Raw genomic sequence first — 20,483 nt, 5'->3', positions numbered from 1 at the left:
CCCCCTGTAGCCTCTCAGCGGGTACTGCAGCCACCGGCTGCTTCTGTCCAAGGTCCTGAAATACCCCCCTTTTTAACTTGCGAACCAACCCAATATTTATACCCGGATAATACTTCTTAATATTCCCTTATTCTGTGGAGCTACACCTTTGCAACAAAGCCCCACGGAGCCCCAGAGTGTCTCCCGAGTCGACCTCCACCTTCCCCTGGAAAGACTTCAACCTGTCATCCTTCTAAACGGCTCAACTAGTTTAATCCTGCCGTCTGACCACCGCGGGTATGGGGACGCGTTTGTGTTGCTTTTCCCTCCCCGTTATGTGCCTGCGTGGATAAAAGTTATTCCGTTTTAAAAATTGATTTACACGCGTAAAGACATTACCATAACTCCGCTTTAATCGTATATTTCTGGGCTTCGAGCAGGCGGTGAGCAGGATGGCCTGTAGCCTCTCGGCTGCGACGGCGTGCTGCCTGTGGATATGAAATGACAGGCGGCACATGGTTCTTTTTATTTGCACCCCTAGAAAGTTCTCGGATTCATATCTGTGATCCAGTACGCATCGCAGATCCCCCGGAGGAGCTGATGGTGGGTTTTCTGAAGTGATTTCGTGGTGCTTAAGCTGCGGACATGGAGGCAAAGAAAGGTAGGAACTCCTCACTGTATCTCCCGAGGTTTTTTTTTTGCGCACGAATATGCGCGTCATAGCTTCAAAGTTTAAGAAAACTACACGACCAACTGTCCTGTAAAGCAATATGATGAACAGAAATCACATGCACGCTCCGTCGGTGGAAGAAGAATATATATTTTCGGAAATAATACTTCCACTGATACAGTCAAACATAGCTCATAGCGCATGTTTCCTATGATTGAACTCAAAGCACGCACACCTTTTGACAATAATTAAACACACGTGCTTCGTGTGGAAATATTGAATACGTTCTTATCTGCTCATATTTCTTGCTCCTCTGTAGTCTGTACAGGGAGATATAATACAGGCACCTGCAGGCTTATTCTTTGGACAGGGCCTTGTCAGCAGGTGATCATGGGCCTGTATAGGGATAGTGGGCTAAGTGCCATGCCACTTCCACTAAAGAAGTAGGTCACATCTGGTCCTTCAGGACAGAATACCTGTCAGTTGCTGCAGCCAACTTTAAGTCCTACATTAATTGTGTTGGATAATACAAAGCTGATATTAATAGTGGGAGAAAGATGGTGGAGCCGCACACCAACAATAACTGTTGTACTTTGACTGATAATAAAGGTATCCACCAATAGACTTACTTATTAGCAAATTACTCTGTATGTCTATTTACCAGATGTGTTAATCAGCAATTTGTCCAGAATGATTGATCATGTAATAAACATATTTTTACTTATTCGTATACTTTCTTTAACTTCACATTCAGGATGCTTGAAAACACAGAAAAATAAAGTGTTACTGATTATTTTTTTTATTTTTTTTACAGATGCCCCCCCTGGGGGGGAGGGAGGAAAGTCAGACACCCTCGGGTCCACTGGCTCAGCCAGAAAAAGAGGCGGGGGGGCCAAGAAGGCAATGCAGGCGAACAAGTCTGCCCTCAGGGCCCCCCGAGCCCTCTGCTGCCTCACCCTGAGCAACCCCATCCGCATGGCAGCACTGGCCCTCGTAGAGTGGAAATATCCTTCTCTCGTTGTTTGTCTACGTTTAGGTTCCTGCATGCAAATGTATAATGTGTTCTGGAGGATATGTGTTGGCGGGTTAAAGGTATATTATTCTGTTATTCCACGAGGCCCGTTGTGCCCTTAACTGCACGCCTCAAGCCTTTTGATATTTTCATTCTGATGGCCATTTTTGCCAACTGCGTGGCCATGGGCGTCACCAAGCCGTACCCCGACGACGACTCCAACGCTACCAATCACCAACTGGTGAGTTTGTGGACAGACGTACAGTAAAAGAAACAGTCAACCTGTTTCTTTAACTCATTTTGAACATTCATGGTACACTGAGCTTGGTATTAAGTAAAGCTCAAACACAAAACAGCTTATTAACACTAACTGGAAAAATCCCCAATACCTTATGACACAATTGTTTCAGAAAACGGCCTGTATGCTCTACAAGAAGGCTGTGTCTTTGTCAGCTATCTAGTGAGAAGTATACTCATCTATTGCCCGCTTGCTGCACAACTACATATACACTTCAACTACATATACACTTCAAAATAAAAGTGCACTCAAACCAATAGTGCATTCCATTCATTCCCTTAAGTGTCTGATTGATGCACCCAAACACACCGTGCATGCTATGCTATGCTATTCTATTCTATGCTATGCTATGCTATGCTTCGGATAGAGGAAGTGTGTGTGAAGAGAGATCCTTGCGGGCCCGACACACAGATGCTGGAGCTCTTTGATCATACAGAGCGTTCTTCATCAGACCGCTTAGTGCTCCTTGAAAACTGAAAGTATGAAACGTTTAGGAGAGCAACTTGATCCCTTTAAGGGGATCGAATGGAGCTGTCAAGTTTGAACTATGCCGATGTGTGAAGTACGTCTGAGCCTCTTTACCGCCGTTCTTATGTTTCCTGTTTCCAAGGATCGACAGTTACTGAGAACATCTTGCGGGATTCTCCCGAGAAGATGTTTCTCTCTCGCGTCCTCTCAGTCCTTTGAGGACACTAGACGTACGCATGATACGTTGCAGCGGTTACATTTGGTATTTTGCTGACGGTAGCAGCATTTAGTGAGACGGTAATCGTGTTAGAGGGGAAACAAAAGTTGCGGTGTGGCCTCGTCAAGGTGACCCTGTCAGGGATCATGACAGACTTAAACGCCAACCATCTGCTTAATCTCTCTCTTTGTCCCTCCTTTTCTGACCCCCCATTAATTACAAATTACACAGCAGTCAAACTGAACATTATCCTGTTTTTCTTTGGCTTATTCGATACGTGAGCCATTGAGACCCACAAACAGCATTATATAATCGCAAAACAGTCACATTGTTATTTAATTGTTGCAAGTAATCCTTGTTTTGCAAGTGATGTTTGAATTTAACTTTAGACGATGTTATTAAAAGGGGTAGCAGGGACACGCAGCAGGCTCGATGTAAGTAGATCCCTTTATTGGATTGCACAAAGAAGGTAAGCTGACAGTTTAACATGCACACCCCCCCCCCTCTCAGGGACTTACAGTCCAAAAAATCATAATTCTTTTTCCAGTTACTGTTTTTTTTATTATTCCACACACCTTTCATTAAACCACATTATGTCTGGATTATTGTGTCAGCCTGACGTTAAAGCCTAGTGAGAGTGGTAGCAGTGATTAGAAGCTTTAAGCTGAAGGTTACAGAGAAGGGATCCAGAGACAGGCGTAAGCATGTGTTAGGCAGTAGGTTAGGAGGTTAGGAAGCCACCACAGTCAGCCTTTAATGATAACGCACGCGGTTTAAAAAAAGACGCATGGAAAAGTCACTTAATGCCACTTACTGCATGTGTGTGGCGAAGAGAAATCCGTTTCTAAATGTCTTTATTTTACGTGTGACAATCGCTTGACATTTTTCTTTTCCTTTCAAAAACCCGCCCGCTGAATAAAAGAAGATAAGAAAAATCATTAAAAATTTTGCTAAACAATCTATGCCTTGCCTTTTTTCTTTTCCCCTCAGGAACAAGTTGAGTACGTCTTCCTCGTCATCTTCACCATCGAGACCTTCACTAAAATCCTCGCCTACGGCTTAGTCATGCACCCCAGCGCCTACATACGCAGCGGATGGAACTTGCTCGATTTCGTTATCGTCATCGTCGGGTATTGTGACGCTTCACGTCGTCACGATTTGCGTCTGCGAAAAATGCCCCTATCACTTATAGGAAGTAAAGTCCTAACACTGGTGTGTGTGTCTGTGCAGGTTGTTCAGTGTGATGGCGGAGGGCATGACGGATCATAAGCCAGGAGAGGCCCATCATGCTGCGGGAAAACCCGGAGGCCTCGATGTCAAAGCTCTCAGGGCATTCCGGGTGTTGCGACCGCTCCGCCTCGTATCCGGAGTGCCAAGTGCGTTGTTTTGAATGTTTTTTTGTTTTTTTGAATGTGTGTTTGTTCCTGTGGCTTCATCCCGCTTGTGCCATCGGCAACAAAAAAAAGTGTGTGTCTGCCTTGCCAGGTTTACAAATCGTGTTGAACTCCATCATGAAAGCCATGGTCCCCCTTCTGCACATCGGTATGTTGGTCATGTTCGTCATCATCATCTACGCCATCATCGGCTTGGAGCTTTTTATCGGCCGGATGCACAAGACGTGCTACTCCAGCAGCACAGGTCTGTGCCCTCTGACCAAAAAAACAGACTTTTATACGTGGTCCATATTTCACGGATGTGTTGGCTCAATGCTGTTTTTTGTTTTTTTTCCCCCCCGCTCCAGGTCTCATGGTGGAAGATGATCCGTCGCCCTGTGCGTTCGCCGGGAACGGGCGTTTTTGTTTCGGGAACGGGACTGACTGCCGGGGCAAGTGGGAGGGCCCGAATGGCGGCATCACGAACTTTGACAACGTTTTCTTCGCCATGCTGACAGTTTTCCAGTGCATCACGATGGAGGGTTGGACAGATGTTCTCTACTGGGTACTCGCATGTTCACTGGATCCTCCTCACTTTTACATGTGTTTGTCGCTAATGAACATGCTCACCTGCACTTGTTTGTCTCTGCCCCCCCTTCTGCACAGATGAATGATGCCATCGGCTTTGAGATTCCGTGGGTTTACTTTGTTTCTCTGGTCATCTTCGGATCCTTTTTCATCATCAATCTCGTATTGGGTGTGTTGAGCGGGTGGGTTGCTGCATTTATTGTGTTTTATGAGAAACAAAATGAATCCTTTTATGTTTGTCTTCACCTTTTTCCCTGAGTTTTGAGTTTGTGTGTCCGTGCACAGAGAGTTCTCCAAGGAAAGAGAAAAGGCCGTGGCGCGCGGGGAGCTGCAGAAGGCGCAGGAGAGCCAGCAGATGGAGGAGGACATGATAGGCTACATGGACTGGCTCATCGAGGCCGAGGATGTGGACGAAGAGGGAAACAAACGTCAGTGTTGAACGCGTCTATGAAGATAAACCAAAAACATCTCCACGCGGCTTTATAATTTACACGTAATCCGACTCTCTTTCACTTCGCAGGCGCCGCGATCGCAAAGAAAAAGATGATGAAGAAGTTCGGCTGGTACAAACACAACGAGGACGGCGGAGGTACGTCAGCCATCGGCGTTTTTTTTGCGATCGTGTTTATTTAACGTGACGGTCTCTAACGGCCGACACCTCTGAATCTCTGTGTTTAGCCGAGTCGGACTCGGATGATGACATAGCGTACCTCGATGACGACAGCGGCTTCTGTGCGTCTCTCATGTAAGACAACAGTGGGAGAGCATTGTTTTGATTCACAGCTGGCATTTAGGCGTCCAATGAAGTCCATTCATGATTTTTCACACGCTCTTCTTTTTCCCAGGGCAAAGATGATGGCGAATAGCTTCTGGTAAGATGAGAGACAGAAAAAAGGGCTCATTCCAAAGCACAAACACTTATGCATTTCATGAGTTGTTACACCCAATGTGCACACCTCATTCCAAATACTATTTTCTCTGTTTTTTTAGTGACCAATTGTGCCAGCTCAATCATACACTCAGGAAGAACTGCCGCGTGGCCGCCAAGACCAACAACTTCTACTGGCTGGTGCTTCTGCTGGTGTTTCTCAACACAGTGGCCAGTGCCTCCGAGCATTATGGACAGCCGACGTGGCTCACGGAAATGCAAGGTGAGAATGCGTTCCTTCATTAATTTAAACCGTCGCTGAGCTGAGCTTCAACTCGACTAAAAACGTCTTCTTCTTCTTCTTCTTCTTCTTCTTCTTCTTCTCCGTGCGTCCCTCAGAGCGAGCCAACAAGGTCCTGCTGCTGCTGTTCACTCTGGAGATGCTCATGAAGATGTACGCCTTTGGCCTGCAGATCTATTTCATGGCGCTGTTCAACCGCTTCGACTGCTTCGTGGTGTGCGGCGGCATCCTCGAGACGCTGCTCGTGGAGCTCGAGTTCATCCCGCCCATCGGCATCTCGGTGCTGCGCTGCATCCGACTGCTCAGGATATTCAAGATGACTCGGTAACTGGCGCCCGAGTTTAGTCGTAAAACGTCTGGAGCTTTTCAGTCGGCTGCACGAGGAACAAACCAGTGAAAGAAATCTATCAGCATTATTTTTTTTTATTTTTTTTTAAATCTGATGTGGTGTGTCTATGCTCTCTTTTGTAATTTCCAGGCACTGGGCCGCTTTGTCCGACCTGGTGAACTCGCTGCTCAACTCCATGAAAGCTATCTGTTCCCTCCTGCTCCTGCTCTTCCTCTTCCTCATCATCTTCGCCTTGCTGGGCATGCAGTTATTTGGAGGCAAATTCAACTTTGACGAGACTCAGATGAAGAGAAGTACTTTCGACTCCTTCCCTCAGGCTCTGCTCACTTGTTTTCAGGTGACTGACACGGCAATGTGTTTATATAGCACATTTCATTACATGTATAGATAGATAGATAGATAGATAGATAGATAGATAGATAGATAGATAGATAGATACTTTATTCATCCCCAGGGAGGGATTTGTATGTAGCAGCAGCGAGCAAAGTTACAATATATACTATACAATATAATAGCAGAGCAGGACATATTAAATGTATATAAGTGTGTATAAAGTATATAAAGTGAAACTCAAAGTACTTTACATTTGAAGACAACATATAGAAATATAGACACAAACATAAGAACATAGGTAGTTTATACAACATGAATATAAGAATACACAACCACCCAGCAGTAAAAGCCCTAAAACCCTCTGTACGCACCATTCAATTACCTTTATGTAATATGGTGTCCATCACAGCCCTCTCACCCTGTGCGTCTACTCTGTCTCTTTTCTTTTGCAGATCCTCACCGGAGAGGACTGGAACGCTGTGATGTACGACGGCATTATGGCCTACGGAGGGCCGATCTTCCCCAACATGGTGGTGTGCATTTACTTCGTCATCCTCTTTGTCTGCGGTAACTGTATCCTTTCTGTCTGATTGCTGAAGTCTGAGCATTAAACGATTGCTCTTTATTTCCAAATGGAACCAAGTGGCCTCCTTAACTTTGTGATCAGACATCCTGCTCAATGTCTTCTTGGCTATCGCTGTGGACAACTTGGCAGGAGGCGGCGGGAAGACCAAAGTCGAGTGAGTTTGACGTCAGAAAGTATTGCTATCGTCTTTCTATTTCCAGTTGCACTTACTGATGTCTACATTCAAATTCAATATTTTCAAACAATTCCCCCATAGCTTTTAATCGCAGTTTGTTTGTTTTTTTAGGGACAAAAAGGAAGAAGAAGAAGAATGGGATGAGGATGATGAGAAAGAGGATGAAGACGCAGGGGTAGAGAATAGTTGTTGTCTTTTTCCCTGCCCCCAAAAACAAATAGTGAAATGCCAAACAGCTGATCTTTTGTCTCGGTTGTAGAACGACGAGGACGACTGGCAGGAAAATGAGGAGCTGAGGGCCATCGAGGGTCTGGAGGGTGAGTTCGATGGACCTCACGACCCGCAGGAGAAACGGCAGACTTGATGATTGAAAACTTTAACCGTCTCTAATACATTTCTCGTTTTCTTTGTATTTCACTGTAGGAGTTGCTCCATTAAAGCCGGAGTTCTCAGGGCCCAAAGAGAAGATCATCCCGATCCCCGACGGGAGCTCCTTCTTCCTTCTTGGAAAGAAAAACTGGTAATTTAAGATCATTTGTGTGCCAAACTTCCCCTGATTCTGCTATAATCCTATAATGCGACTCTCTAACTCGACACCGATTTAAAAATTAAGTTGTGTGATCTGCTTTAACACCAGGACATTGCTTAAAATAGTCCACTTTTTCTTTGTAATTTCCCTCCCATTGTCAGTTTGCGAGTCGCCTGCCACAACCTCATCCATCACCCCTACTTCACCAACTTCATCCTCGTCTTCATCATCCTCAGCAGTATCTCCCTGGCTGCCGAGGATCCCATCAAATCCCACTCATTCAGGAACATTGTAAGAGTGACGGCATCAGGCAGACCGTTGTCCATCTGCTCGTTCATTCACGATGCAGAAGATCGATTAGTAACCCTCGCTCTCATCCTCAGGTGCTCGGCTACGCAGATTACGTTTTCACTTCGGTTTTCACGGTGGAGATCGTACTGAAGGTAACAACGGGGTCGTGCTGGTTTAAATGGGCGAAAACTGCTCAAAATGTGGTGCGATTTCAAAGAAACGCCATCGAAACTCTGACATCACTTTGTGTCTTCGCTCGTGTCTAGATGACGGTCTACGGCGCCGTTCTGCACTCCGGCTCCTTCTGTAGAAACGCGTTCAACCTCCTCGACCTGGTGGTGGTCGGCGTGTCGCTCGCGTCTTTCTTCTTACAGTGAGTAGACAAACTGCACACAGGTGAATCCTGATGGGAAAATCAATAGTTGTGACGCTGTAAAAGCTTTTTATAAAGTGTTTTTGATTTGAGGGCAACACTCAGAATTTGTTTCCCTTTCCCAGTGTAGCTTTATACTTTATGCTCTTTATTTCCAAGTCCAATCTGCTTCCATCTCCGTTTCATTGCCTCTAAATATTGTTGCATTGTTGCTCTCAGTTCAAGTGCGATCTCCGTGGTCAAGATTCTCAGGGTGCTGCGAGTGCTCCGGCCTCTTCGTGCCATCAACAGAGCCAAGGGACTAAAGGTGAGCAGCGCTTTTCTTTTTTTTGGGGGTTATTTTTTTAATTACGTATTAAAGCGAGTGTTTATAGCAGGGTTACTGAATTTGCATTGCGGCGTATATATTCGGTTTTATATGACGTGTTGCGCGTCGTCTGTGGTTCACAGAATGTGGTGCAGTGTGTGTTCGTGGCCATCCGCACCATCGGCAACATCTTGATTGTCACCACGCTGCTTCAGTTCATGTTTGCCTGTATTGGAGTGCAGCTCTTCAAGGTACGTTCTCTGGCCACTTTATTAGGTACACCTGTACAGTCTTGTGCCATAAAGTGCTATTTTATGTTCAGTTGTCGTAGAGGTGCTAAATAAATTGTGCGTTTTGAGGTTCGCAGGTGGTGTTATACTGGACTGAATCATATTGAGAGGTGTTTGTCATATATTAATAAGAATAAAAGGGAGACGCAGAAGCTTGTGACTAAATCACCATATGCTAATATCCAATGTGAAGCTCTTCTTTTCTGACATTTTCCTCTCTTACCTTCCTGTCAGGCAGGTTCACCTCGCTTGTACAGATCACTGTAAATACAGTTTTTATCTCCTCCCACACTGGTATAGATCTTTATTTTCTATGTAGCAAAACAATCTGATCAGTCGGTGTTTAATCAGGATTTTAATCAATCTTCATATATAAATATTTCTAATATTCTGCCCCCTCATATGTGTGTAAATGAAAAAAAAAAAAAACTAGAAACACTTTTAACTATGAGCTCAGTAATAAACATATTTAATTTACACATTTCCAACAATGCCACTAAAAAATGAGCATTACGAGCTTCGTAAAGAGCTGTTGATAGAGATTGTACAGATGCTTCTCATGAGACTAATTTAAAAGGGACGTGGACAGTGAGGGTTGTGAATGGTTTTAATGTGCCTCTGTTTTAATGTTACAGGGCAGATTCTACAGCTGCACAGATGAAGCCAAACACACTCCTGTGGAGTGCAGGTGAATCTTCTTGTCTTGTTCTCGACACCAGAGGTTTTCAAAGTCTGAGGCCGTGGGCCCGCCCGCCATTAGTTTACCTCGATGCCTATAATCACGATTCTGTTATTTGATCTCACTCAACAGTTGAGCCAAGATAAAGCAGTCTGTCCGATTGGTTTCTGACTGATGCACTTCTGTTTCACTGGCTCTCTTGAACCAAAGTACGCACATTTGATTTAGGCTACACACTCACCATGTGATCTTTTAATAACTAATGTCATATTTATGTTTCACTTGCATTCACTGAGCCTCCCACTTTGAAAACCATCGGTCTTCACAACACAAAGCTCCGCAGACAGTCTCCGGACACGCCGCCGTCGCTGTCGTTACATTTGTGCGTTTGTCTGATTTCAGGGGAACGTTTGTGGTCTATAAAGACGGCGATATGAACCACCCCATGGTGAAAGAGAGGATTTGGGAAAACAGTGATTTCAACTTTGACAATGTGCTGATGGGCATGCTGGCTTTGTTCACCGTGTCGACATTTGAAGGCTGGCCACAGTGAGTAGTAACTTTACTTTTTTTAAATTTTTTTATTTTTTACAAATGTCCCAAAAAATATTTATTTAATTGTTTTATTGTCAACAAATTCTATGAAAATATAAAAAATGAAGTATGTGTTGGTCCATGCCCAAACTCTGTCTGCCATTCTTACTGAAGATGTACATCTTTTAAAAAATCTGGTCACAAATATGTAGTTCATTTGTTTAAAAGTCTCACTAATGTTTTTAAAAACATTACTAAACAGGAATGAAAAGTGCATTTTTTGGGGACTATTTTATGCTGTGGATTAATACATGTTTGGTGTGCTAGTAATCGTGTATGTGAGGTTGATTCAAAACAAACTACCCAGTGCAGTTTCAATAATGTAACCCCTTTGAAATATTTAAGCTGAGATTCCCAGAACAGGTGCATCAAAAATGAGAAATATTAAATATGAAATGTGGTTTATTGCATTCAAATTTAAATATTTGTATTCAAATTATTATTTATAATTATTTTAGTAATTATTCATGAATGATATTTTTAATATTTTTAATTAACATAAACAACAGCATACATCAGGTTTTAGCTACATATTCAAAACTTGTTCTGATTTATTGTTCATTTTGGTATTTGAATGGGATTTTTGACAATAAGAAATGAAATGAATATCACCTTCCTGACTTTTTAAGCGTTTCCTTTCCTCACTGTGTGTGATTCTTTGTTTACAGGCTCCTTTATCGGTCAGTGGATGCCAACGCCATCAACCGAGGGCCCATTTACAACTACCGAGTAGAAATCTCCATCTTCTTCATCATCTACATCATCATCATCGCCTTCTTCATGATGAACATATTCGTGGGTTTCGTCATCATCACATTCCGAGAGCAAGGAGAGGCTGAATTCAAAAACTGTGAACTCAACAAAAATCAAGTAAGATCAATCAATCAAGTTTCAATTAAACAAATCTTTTTGTTTTTGATTGGATTTACAAAGTGAATAATGTTGTAACCCTCTCTTCTTCTTCCCCCCCCCCCCCCCCCCCCCCCCCTCCTCCCGTCCAGCGCCAGTGTGTGTACTACGCTCTGAAAGCTCAGCCGATCAAGATTTACATCCCTAAAAACCCGTCGCAGCTCAAATTCTGGAAAATCATCAACTCCAGCCAGTTTGAATACGTCATGTTTGCGCTGATTCTGGGAAACACCCTCACTCTGGCTGTTCAGGTATCCTTTAACTCTTTGATGACAGACAGAGGAATCCACTTGTGTTTCCGCCCCGTGACGTGTTGTGTTGCTGCTTCTCTCGCAGCATTACGAGCAGTCCAAAGGGTTCACCTCGATCATGGACATCCTCAACATGATCTTCACGGTGGTTTTCACCATCGAGATGATTATCAAGTTACTGGCTCTGCGCGTTCACGTGAGGTCCCCCCCCCCCCACCCCCCCCCCCCCCTCCTTCTCTTTCACATTCACCCCGCCGACCCCGCGCTTGACCTGCACGCTCTTTGTTTATTCTTTCCTCTGCAGCACTATTTCATCGATCCGTGGAATTCTTTTGACGCTTTGATCGTCGTGGGGAGCGTGTTGGATATCGCCGTCTCTGAGTTTAGCGTATGTTTGTCCATTTTGATGGCAAAAAGAAAGAAAAAGAACAAACGCATTTCAAAAAGCTCATGTTGTGTTGTCACACTGTTTGTCTTCGGTTCTCTACTTTTTGAGGAAATATGTGAAATGATCAATCCGAGAATATTTAAAAAGAACATAAAGTCAAACAATTTTTAGAAAAATCCAGCAGCATTGGTACACATTGTATTCAATGATGATTAAGAGCTGGTAGCTGCAATCTTTTCTGTTTTGTCTCTGTAAAAGCAATGAATTTGACCCAGATTAAACCTCATAAAGTATGTAAATCAATTAAAAATGTTTAATGGGACAGATTGAAAGTTACATGATCCATTTGATGCCTTCTTGTCTTTAAAAACTCTAGAAGTTCAGGATTTTCTCAAAACTGAAACAAGCTACAACAATTATTCCATACTCATAATTTCCAGAACACTATAATATATAATATAATATAAAATATTTAACTTAATGGTAAAATGCCCTTTGTGTACCATATACAGTATGACATCTGATACTGGTAATACAACCAGAGGAGAATCCAGTTGCCAAAACAATTAGTACTGTTAGTGCCATCACGGACACTGACGTCATGTCCTCTTTATTTTCTTATGGAAGTTTGGCGGTTTCAGTGCATATTTTATTGGCTGATTCTAGTATTCAGTGAACATTTGAATACTTCCAGAGTTGCATTCCTGGTTGTGTGGAAACACTATCACAAGAACAGAATTAATACAGTATGGAAAATCCAAATAATAATTTGTTGAAATTGAGCTTTACTTGAAAAGTGTAACCATTTGTGCTCGATCCTAATAGTGTTTTAATCTGTCTCCTCTCACATGGCATCTCTACCTGGTACCTGTTTCAGGGAGGAGGTGGCCACGGTGAGGTAAGAGCTGAGCACAACCACTGCAACCCTAAATGTGTCTTATACTAATACTCTAAGATACGCTTAAATATATATATAGTTATTTATTTAGCTGTTTTTGTTTTGTTCTAGGGTCCTGGTAAAGGAGAGAGCGGAAAAGTGTCCATCACATTCTTCCGTCTATTCCGAGTCTTGAGGTTGGTGAAGCTGCTCAGCAAAGGAGAGGGCATTCGCACGCTGCTCTGGACGTTTGTCAAGTCGCTCCAGGTCGGCGAATAAATCACAAAATGATTGACAACGCTGTTTTGTCACGATGCTCATTGAGTCCTTTTTTCTTTTGTTGTAATCATACTCTTGACTTCATTGTGCTCAGGCCCTGCCTTACGTTGGCCTGCTCATCGCGATGATCTTCTTCATCTATGCTGTGATCGGCATGCAGGTTCGTCTCTCAAAGTCGAGAACTATAATTAATCAATTTACTAAATAATGATTAAGAAATTCATATTGACCCTATGGTTCAAACTGTTTGTTTGGTATTTTTCATTCCAGTCATTCGGGAAAGTGGCCATCGATGACGACACGCACATCAACAGAAACTGCAACTTCCAGACTTTCTTCATGGCTGTCCTGGTGCTCTTCAGGTGAGCCACTAGCTTCACAGACTAAACATTACAGTATTTCCACAGAAGAGCCGAGTGTATAAGTAAAGGTCAAATGACAACGCTGCGCCGTCCCTGCATCCCTGAAGGTGTGCCACCGGAGAGCAGTGGCAGGAGATTATGTTGGCAGCTCTGCCCGGTAGACGCTGCGACCCAGAAGCCGACACTGAGCCCGGCGAAGAGTTCAGCTGCGGCAGCAACTTGTCCTACATCTACTTCATCAGCTTCTTCATGCTCTGTGCTTACCTGGTGAGGAGGATTAAAGGATCTGCTCTTTTTAATCACTGAGTTCTTAGATCGTTTGTAGTAAAAACACTTCCCCTCCTTTTGAATATCACGTAGAAACAGCCTCCTGGGGGATCATTCATTCAGACGTGTGCTTCACAAGGCTTTATCAGGTCAAGTGGGATCACAGTCAGATGAAAGCAGAGAGGATAGTATTACAACAACTGAGCAGCAGCAGTTCTAAAAAGCGAACCCGGCCTCCTCCAGCAGCTCTTTGGAGAACTCACTCGTCGGTGGATTTTGTTAATCCAGACAGCGGAGACAAAATCCTGAATTGAAAAGGGTGCAAATATGTTGGTAGCATTTCCATTTTTAGACTTCTAAACAGGTTGAAGGAAGGTGACTTTAAACCTGGAGAACAAAGTCCAATATGAAGTCTAGCTCGTGAAGGAGCAAGCTCATCCTCTTTTTAGTTTTTCCAGATATGAAGTGAACATTAATGTACAAGTTACCTGCTTAAAATCATCATCAATGCCATCTGATCATGTAGTGTAATTCTATATGCTGCCCAGGACCCTAAAGATGCAGTGTATAGGATTTGGTGGTATCTAGCGGTGATGTTGCAGATTGCAACCAACTGAAACTTCCCCCGTGTGCCAAGAGTGGAAGAGAACATGAATGTCCCGATCTGGAGCCAGCGTTGTTCTGGGCGACTGTAGAAACATGGCCGACTCTGTAAAGAGGACGTGCTCCATATGTAGATATACACAAACACAAGAAGGCTAATTTTATGGTGATCATACACTTAAAGAATCATAGTTACGAATATTACATTCAATTTCTGCCAATAGATCCCCCTAATTGCTGCTCACTGATCCTTTAAGTTCACTTCAAGTTTAACAATGTCCTTGTTATTTACTTGAAAAGATTTAACCATTTGTTTCCTTGAAGCCAGATTTACAACCACAGGGTCCAGGTTCATGTGTGTCTGGCGTTCCTTCTGTGGTTTCCCTCTCTTGTGGACAGCTGACATCCCTTTAGCAGAGCTCCCTAAAATAGACCCGGACCCCTTTGTGCTGCCGGGTTATGCGAAATTCAGAGAACTGAATGGACTGACGCGCGTACGCGTCATTATGAAAGACCACTCAATGAATCACATGCATATAGAGGCAAACAATCACATGCTTCCATCGAGATAATTGTGTCTACTTTTAGCTCCTTGTATTAATTTTGCCTCAAAGCACATTAAGTGCATGAATTTCATTTGGCAGTATTTGAATCACAGATGTTTTCTTTAAAAGGTATATTATAGTCTTTAACCATGGCATGCCAATGTTCTAAGTAGTTTGAAAGAGTCTTTTGAAGGTACTTTTTAATGATTAAATCCGTTATCACATCTTGTTTCATAAGTAGCTGTTGTGTTTCTGTCCTTTTCTCCATCAAGATCATCAACCTGTTTATTGCCGTCATCATGGACAACTTTGAATACCTGACCCGAGACTGGACCGTGCTCGGCACTCACCACCTGGATGAGTTCAAGAGAGTTTGGTCTGACTACGATCCCGAGGCCACGTGAGACTTTATTTCTCTTCAACCATCTGCTCCTCTCTGCATGTCCCAGAATATTCCTATCTGTCAGTAAATGGTTGATTTTCTGTCTCCTACAGCGGGCGTATAAAACACATCGATGTCGTCACGATGCTGCGTAGGATTCAACCGCCTCTCGGTTTCGGAAAGCTGTGTCCCCATCGTGTTGCTTGCAAGGTAAGTTGACTCGAATTCAGAGCCGCGTTGATGCGAGGAACGTGAGCGGAGAGATAGATCTCCCTCCTTCTGCTTCTTCTGTCCTCTCAGAGACTGGTTGCTATGAACGTCCCCCTGCATTCCGACGGGACCGTCACCTTCAGTGCTACTCTGTTTGCTCTCGTGAGAACCTCGCTCAAGATCAAGACTGAAGGTTTGATCTCACTCGCATATACAGACGGACTCTCATGCATGCTCATCGCACCGGAGTGTGAGTACTACCTCGCTCAGTGCTTTGACGCTGTTGTCGTCCTCAGGCCCCATCGACAAGCAGAATGAAGAGCTGAAGTTGATCATTAAGAAGCTCTGGAAGCGCACCAAGCCCAAGCTCATTGATGAAGTCATTCCTCCCCCTAGAGGTACGACAAGAATTCACACCGCTGCCAGCCAGGAAGACAAAGTACTGAATTCAACTTTTGCCTTAAAAGACTCGAGCGAATAACACGCCTTCATCTGAAGAAAAAAAGAAGAAGCTGTTTTCAAACATATACCGCATGCCTTCCACTTGGCCTTGCACATTTCCTTCACTAACTTCCCTTTTCTTTTTTCTTCTCAGGGGATGAGGTGACTTGTGGGAAGTTTTATGCCAGCTTCCTGATTCAGGACTACTTTAAAAAGTACCGTAAGAGAAAGGAGAGGGAGAGGAAATCCAAACGGAAGGACAGGGCGGCTTCTCTGCAGGTGACTTTAAAAGACCAGTGTGTCGGATTTAACAGAAAACAGCAGAAAATGGTGTGTTTTTGTTAGCCTGGAATGGATAAACTAAACACTTGGTCTAGAGAGGCCCTTTCAAATCTTTATGTTACCTGAAGGCCACCATAGGTCTGCAACACGCTTGGAAAGGGAGGGATTTTAAAGATCTTAAAGAAATATACAAGCACTTCTCTTTCAATAATAATGTTGGTCTTAAAGGGTTTTTTACACATAATAGTTCAGTTACCTTAAAAATATACTTTTCTATTTTCTATGAATTTGCAAATATATAGTTCAACTGCGAGACACAAGACGTCCTCAACTTCTCTTCCACACTCAGCGTGTTGTGCACTGGAGGTTTCCAGTCTCCACATCACATATATGTCAGTTGCATACTGGACCATGATTGGCCGCCAAATAAGTTGTGATGTCACAAAATCATACTGGTGTATACACGTCTTATTGTAAGCACAGAGAAACGTTCCTCACTTCAGCAGATATGAAAACAGCCTTCTTACGTCGAACTCTGCAGAAACATCCAAACTTAGTATGTAAATGTTTGTGTGTGTGTGTGTGTGTGTGTGTGTGTGTGTGTGTGTGTCCTCAGCTAGGGCTGCGAACGCTGCAGGACCTGGCTCCAGAGATGCGTTTGGCGATGGCCTGTGACCTTGAAGAAGAGGAGGGTGCGGAGGGAGAGATGGCCGCAGATGATTTATTTGACATCCTGCCAGGAGCCTCCATGACCATCAGGCCCCCCAGAACGCCTATAAACAAGCTGGTGGAGCAGATAACTGTGCTCATGGAAAACGAGACCAAGAGAGACAAAGAGGTCGTGGTCACAGAGCAGGTGATGGGCCTGCAGGAGCACCAGAAACCAGGATCAGAGCTGGCAGGAGTCAGCGTTGTCATAGAGCAGCCTGTGAGGTCTGAACCCCTGCCCATCAGGTGTGTGCCTCTCATTTGATATAAATTCATACATTGGGACTGTATTTTTTTTAAAAGTCATAATGAATTGTTTCCACTCCTGTTCAGGGAGGACTCCATCAGTGAGTTGCCTCCTCCTCCTTCTCCTCCTCCTCCTCCTCCTCCTTCTCCTCCTCCTCCTCCTCCTCCTCCTCCTCCTCCTCCTCCTCCCCCAGAGATAGTTGAGGTGGTAGTCGAAGAACCAATTGTGGAGACTCCAACCGAAGTAGAGGAGCAGGTGTATTGCATTGAAGGGGACGCTGAAATCCAAGCATCAGTCGACGGGTAAGAAACAAGCTAGAGAGTGAGGAGAGAGATACAACATGTATGTCATAAATAAATAAAGGAATAGTTTGAATACAAGTAGTTGCTTGATTGCTGGAAATTAGATGAGAAGATTGATTCTCTCAAAAGAAAACTATAATGTCAAACTATTTTTGTAAGAACATTAAATAACGCTAACGCTCTTGGATCTTATAGGTACGTGTACCCGGAAGCTGTCTCTCCTCTACCAACTGAGACGGGCTACAATGGCCAGAGCCTGGAAAGTACCGTCAGCTTTGGGGAGATACCGTATGACGCTCCTGTGGCCAATGGCTTTGATGGCGACGGTTACAATGACACCAACATGAATGGAGGGAGTGTCACTGCAAGCCCCACTCCCTACGCCACAAATGGCTACAATGGGAACGGATACGCGGGCGACAACGACACCGGGAGCATCGTCAGCACCAATGGCAATGGAAGTACAATGAACGGAAATGGCAGCACTTTCAGTGGTTACACTGGGAATAGCTACAATGGAAATGAGAATGGCACCCAGTTTGTCAGGAGGCGACTGCTTCCTCTCATACCGCAAGGTGAAAAGCATGCATCATCTGTACTAGTGGACACTGTTGGTCATTTAAATATATACATTACAATACAGAATTATACTGTTTTAACAACTAAACATTTGAACTGCAACATAAAAATGATTTGCACCACTCAAGCAGAGCATCAACTAAAATGATGAGGGCCTACACACCCTTCACAGATTTTTTAAATGGTGTAATAATTTGTCTATAACCAAATCTTCCACAAACAGGGGGGTCAATAGGAACTGCTGATGTTTGCCCTAAGATGCGATGCTGATACTAAAACCTTCCACACAGGGTTATGATATTATAGTCATGCATCCTGGACAGTTTCCTATCACTTTCCTGCTTATTGTTTCAGGTCGAAAGCCGTCCTTTAACTTACAGTGTCTGAGGCCACAGAGCAGCGTGGACAACCTCCCCATCCCAGGGACCTTCCGTGGGAACACAACCCCGTCCAGATCCTATCTACAAGTAAAGCAACGGCGCACGCCATCTCTAAATGTTAGTGTTCATACACACAGTGTGTCTCACCGTGATTCACCGGTCTTCTCTCGCTCCCTCGTCTCAGAACCAGCACAGCCTGGACTCCCGGCACGGCGGCGTGTCCTCGATGTCATCGGCCTCCTGGGTGAACGCGACAGCGTCTGGCGCCGCTCCTCTCCCAGGAATCATCGGCCCCCCGGGGCGCAGAGGCAAGCTCGTCTACAGCCCGATGATCCTGGTGGACGAAGCCACCGGCAAAAGCCAGCCGATGTGGAGCGACGGCTCGGCCAGCCTCCCTGCAGGCGGCAGGGCACCTGGCTGGTACCCCGGTCAGACCAGGACCTTCAGCAGCATGAGGATGCCACCCGTCAACCAGGGCTTCTTAGACAAAGGCAGTGCAGACAGCCTGGTCGAGTCGGTGAGTAATAATGCAGCATGGGATTTTAGTAAGTGAAGAGCAACCAGTATGTACAACTTAGAAACTAATTAGCTATTTTGAAGCCTAATATTGACATTTTATGATATTTTGAAACATAAACCAACACAGTTCCAACTATATCTGCTTATTATTAGCTGTATTAAAAGATAGGTTCACAATTGTTCAAGTCTACCTTTAAACAATAGTAAATAGAGGACAATAACAATAAATTGGTGCTAAAACGACTGTAACTTTGGCGATACTCAATTGATTTGACTAACTCCGACTGTTGAAACCTCATATTGACTATAGATAAACATTATCTGTAGTAATATTGCATTGCGCAAGAAAAACAGACTGTGGATTTTGTCCCCTATCAATTTCATTGTCAGCACGTTGGAAAGGCGTGTATTAATATCCAGTATATATACGGGAGGAATGATTACAGTAAAACCTGTATCTGACAGACTTAAACAACTGTGACCCTATCCTAATATGTTAGGATAAGCATGCTCTGATATATAATACTAACACTAGACATATTAATACAAAAATATTACACAAACATCAGCAGTACAAAGACCAAATGTGTTTTTGATGCTGATAACATTTGAAGCTTAAATATCGGGTGCAGCACTGAGATAAATTCTCAGTCATGTTTAATACTTCCTCTTTCTTCCAAATGTGCTGCACATTTAAGTCTATTTGTTGTTCCTGCTCTGTTACATAATAATAAAAGAAATAAAGCTGCTACATTTTGACCAAGTGACCCTTTCACCTGATAAAATGCTCTGTGCGTTGGACACAATGACACTCACGTAGACATGCAGGTTTATCTTTGCGTGTTACGGAGAATGAGTAAGAACATAACGCCTGTTTTACATCCTCCTTCCTCTGATTTTCTCCTCCTCCTCCCTAATGTCAGATCCTGATCTCCGAGGGTCTCGGTGTCTACGCCAGGGACCCGAAGTTTGTGAGCTTTGCCAAGCGGGAGATTGCCGAAGCCTGCCACATGACTCTGGACGACATGGAGAGTGCGGCCACCGACCTCATAGTTCGCGGGGCCAGCCAGTCGATTTCTCGTTTTGAGGAGGAACTGGCCGATGAAATGAACTGTGTGATTTCTTACTGAGATCAACAAAACGAGACAAACACTTTGAGAGAAAGTGAGTGATTACGTTTTCTCTGGAGGAAATAAAGAAAGAAAAGAAAGTGGACTGGACAGCTCAAGTGTCAGAATGATGTGATACAAACGGGACAGTAAAATATACTTTAACTTGTAAATGCCAAAACACACACACACACACACACACACACAATCTCACACACTGGTTTTAAGATGTCAGTGTGTGGCAGGACTACTCCTGAACACTAAGCCGTGGTTTACAGGGTCCACTGAGGATGGAGAGAACTGTAGCTCTTAGCATCATTATGTCAGAGGACCATTTTTTTTGTACTGTACTTGAATTATTCTCAATTTATACACCTTTATAACTGTAAAAAAAAAAAAGTAACTATAGATGAATTAAACATTTATACCTTGTTACACAAACAATTGATATGTGACCCCAACAGTATTTGCTATCTTGGAGAAATATTTATTTAATATACACTGAATATTGAATATCCTGAACATGAAAACTCAGAGCAAAGTTTTTGATTTTTGTGACTATA

At 43.7% G+C, this 20,483-nt stretch overlaps 1 protein-coding gene across 1 annotated transcript; it reads left to right on the top strand.

The window, feature by feature from the left end:
• The first annotated feature begins 624 nt into the window (after nucleotides 1-624).
• On the top strand, nucleotides 625-20,393 carry cacna1fa (calcium channel, voltage-dependent, L type, alpha 1F subunit a). Its single transcript, XM_034537826.1, has 48 exons — nucleotides 625-640; nucleotides 1,464-1,666; nucleotides 1,798-1,902; nucleotides 3,635-3,774; nucleotides 3,875-4,020; nucleotides 4,130-4,282; nucleotides 4,386-4,582; nucleotides 4,684-4,787; nucleotides 4,891-5,033; nucleotides 5,126-5,194; nucleotides 5,284-5,350; nucleotides 5,451-5,477; nucleotides 5,596-5,756; nucleotides 5,873-6,098; nucleotides 6,253-6,460; nucleotides 6,909-7,029; nucleotides 7,124-7,196; nucleotides 7,329-7,392; nucleotides 7,477-7,534; nucleotides 7,641-7,737; nucleotides 7,908-8,037; nucleotides 8,130-8,189; nucleotides 8,304-8,410; nucleotides 8,630-8,717; nucleotides 8,861-8,968; nucleotides 9,643-9,695; nucleotides 10,089-10,235; nucleotides 10,949-11,150; nucleotides 11,282-11,440; nucleotides 11,526-11,636; nucleotides 11,745-11,828; nucleotides 12,706-12,726; nucleotides 12,838-12,972; nucleotides 13,079-13,144; nucleotides 13,255-13,346; nucleotides 13,454-13,613; nucleotides 15,034-15,161; nucleotides 15,257-15,353; nucleotides 15,444-15,546; nucleotides 15,650-15,751; nucleotides 15,949-16,073; nucleotides 16,693-17,030; nucleotides 17,118-17,166; nucleotides 17,227-17,333; nucleotides 17,529-17,908; nucleotides 18,267-18,371; nucleotides 18,571-18,809; nucleotides 19,735-20,393. Exons 1-48 carry the CDS (start codon nucleotides 625-627, stop codon nucleotides 19,939-19,941), a joined length of 6,081 nt encoding a protein of 2,026 aa, XP_034393717.1. The 3' UTR covers nucleotides 19,942-20,393.
• The last annotated feature ends 90 nt before the right edge of the window (nucleotides 20,394-20,483 follow it).

This window comes from Cyclopterus lumpus, chromosome 7, assembly GCF_009769545.1.
Source record: "Cyclopterus lumpus isolate fCycLum1 chromosome 7, fCycLum1.pri, whole genome shotgun sequence".
Taxonomy (NCBI): domain Eukaryota; kingdom Metazoa; phylum Chordata; class Actinopteri; order Perciformes; family Cyclopteridae; genus Cyclopterus; species Cyclopterus lumpus.
The sequence above is the reverse complement of the archived record's forward strand: the minus strand, read 5'-3'. Positions and strand labels throughout refer to the sequence as shown.

Excerpts from the sequence above, each read along its gene's own strand:
- cacna1fa (XM_034537826.1), top strand. Across the intron at positions 5,034-5,125 it reads GGACGAAGAGGGAAACAAAC|GCGCCGCGATCGCAAAGAAA; the intron begins GTCAGTGTTGAA and ends TTCACTTCGCAG. Across the intron at positions 17,031-17,117 it reads TCTGAACCCCTGCCCATCAG|GGAGGACTCCATCAGTGAGT; the intron begins GTGTGTGCCTCT and ends ACTCCTGTTCAG.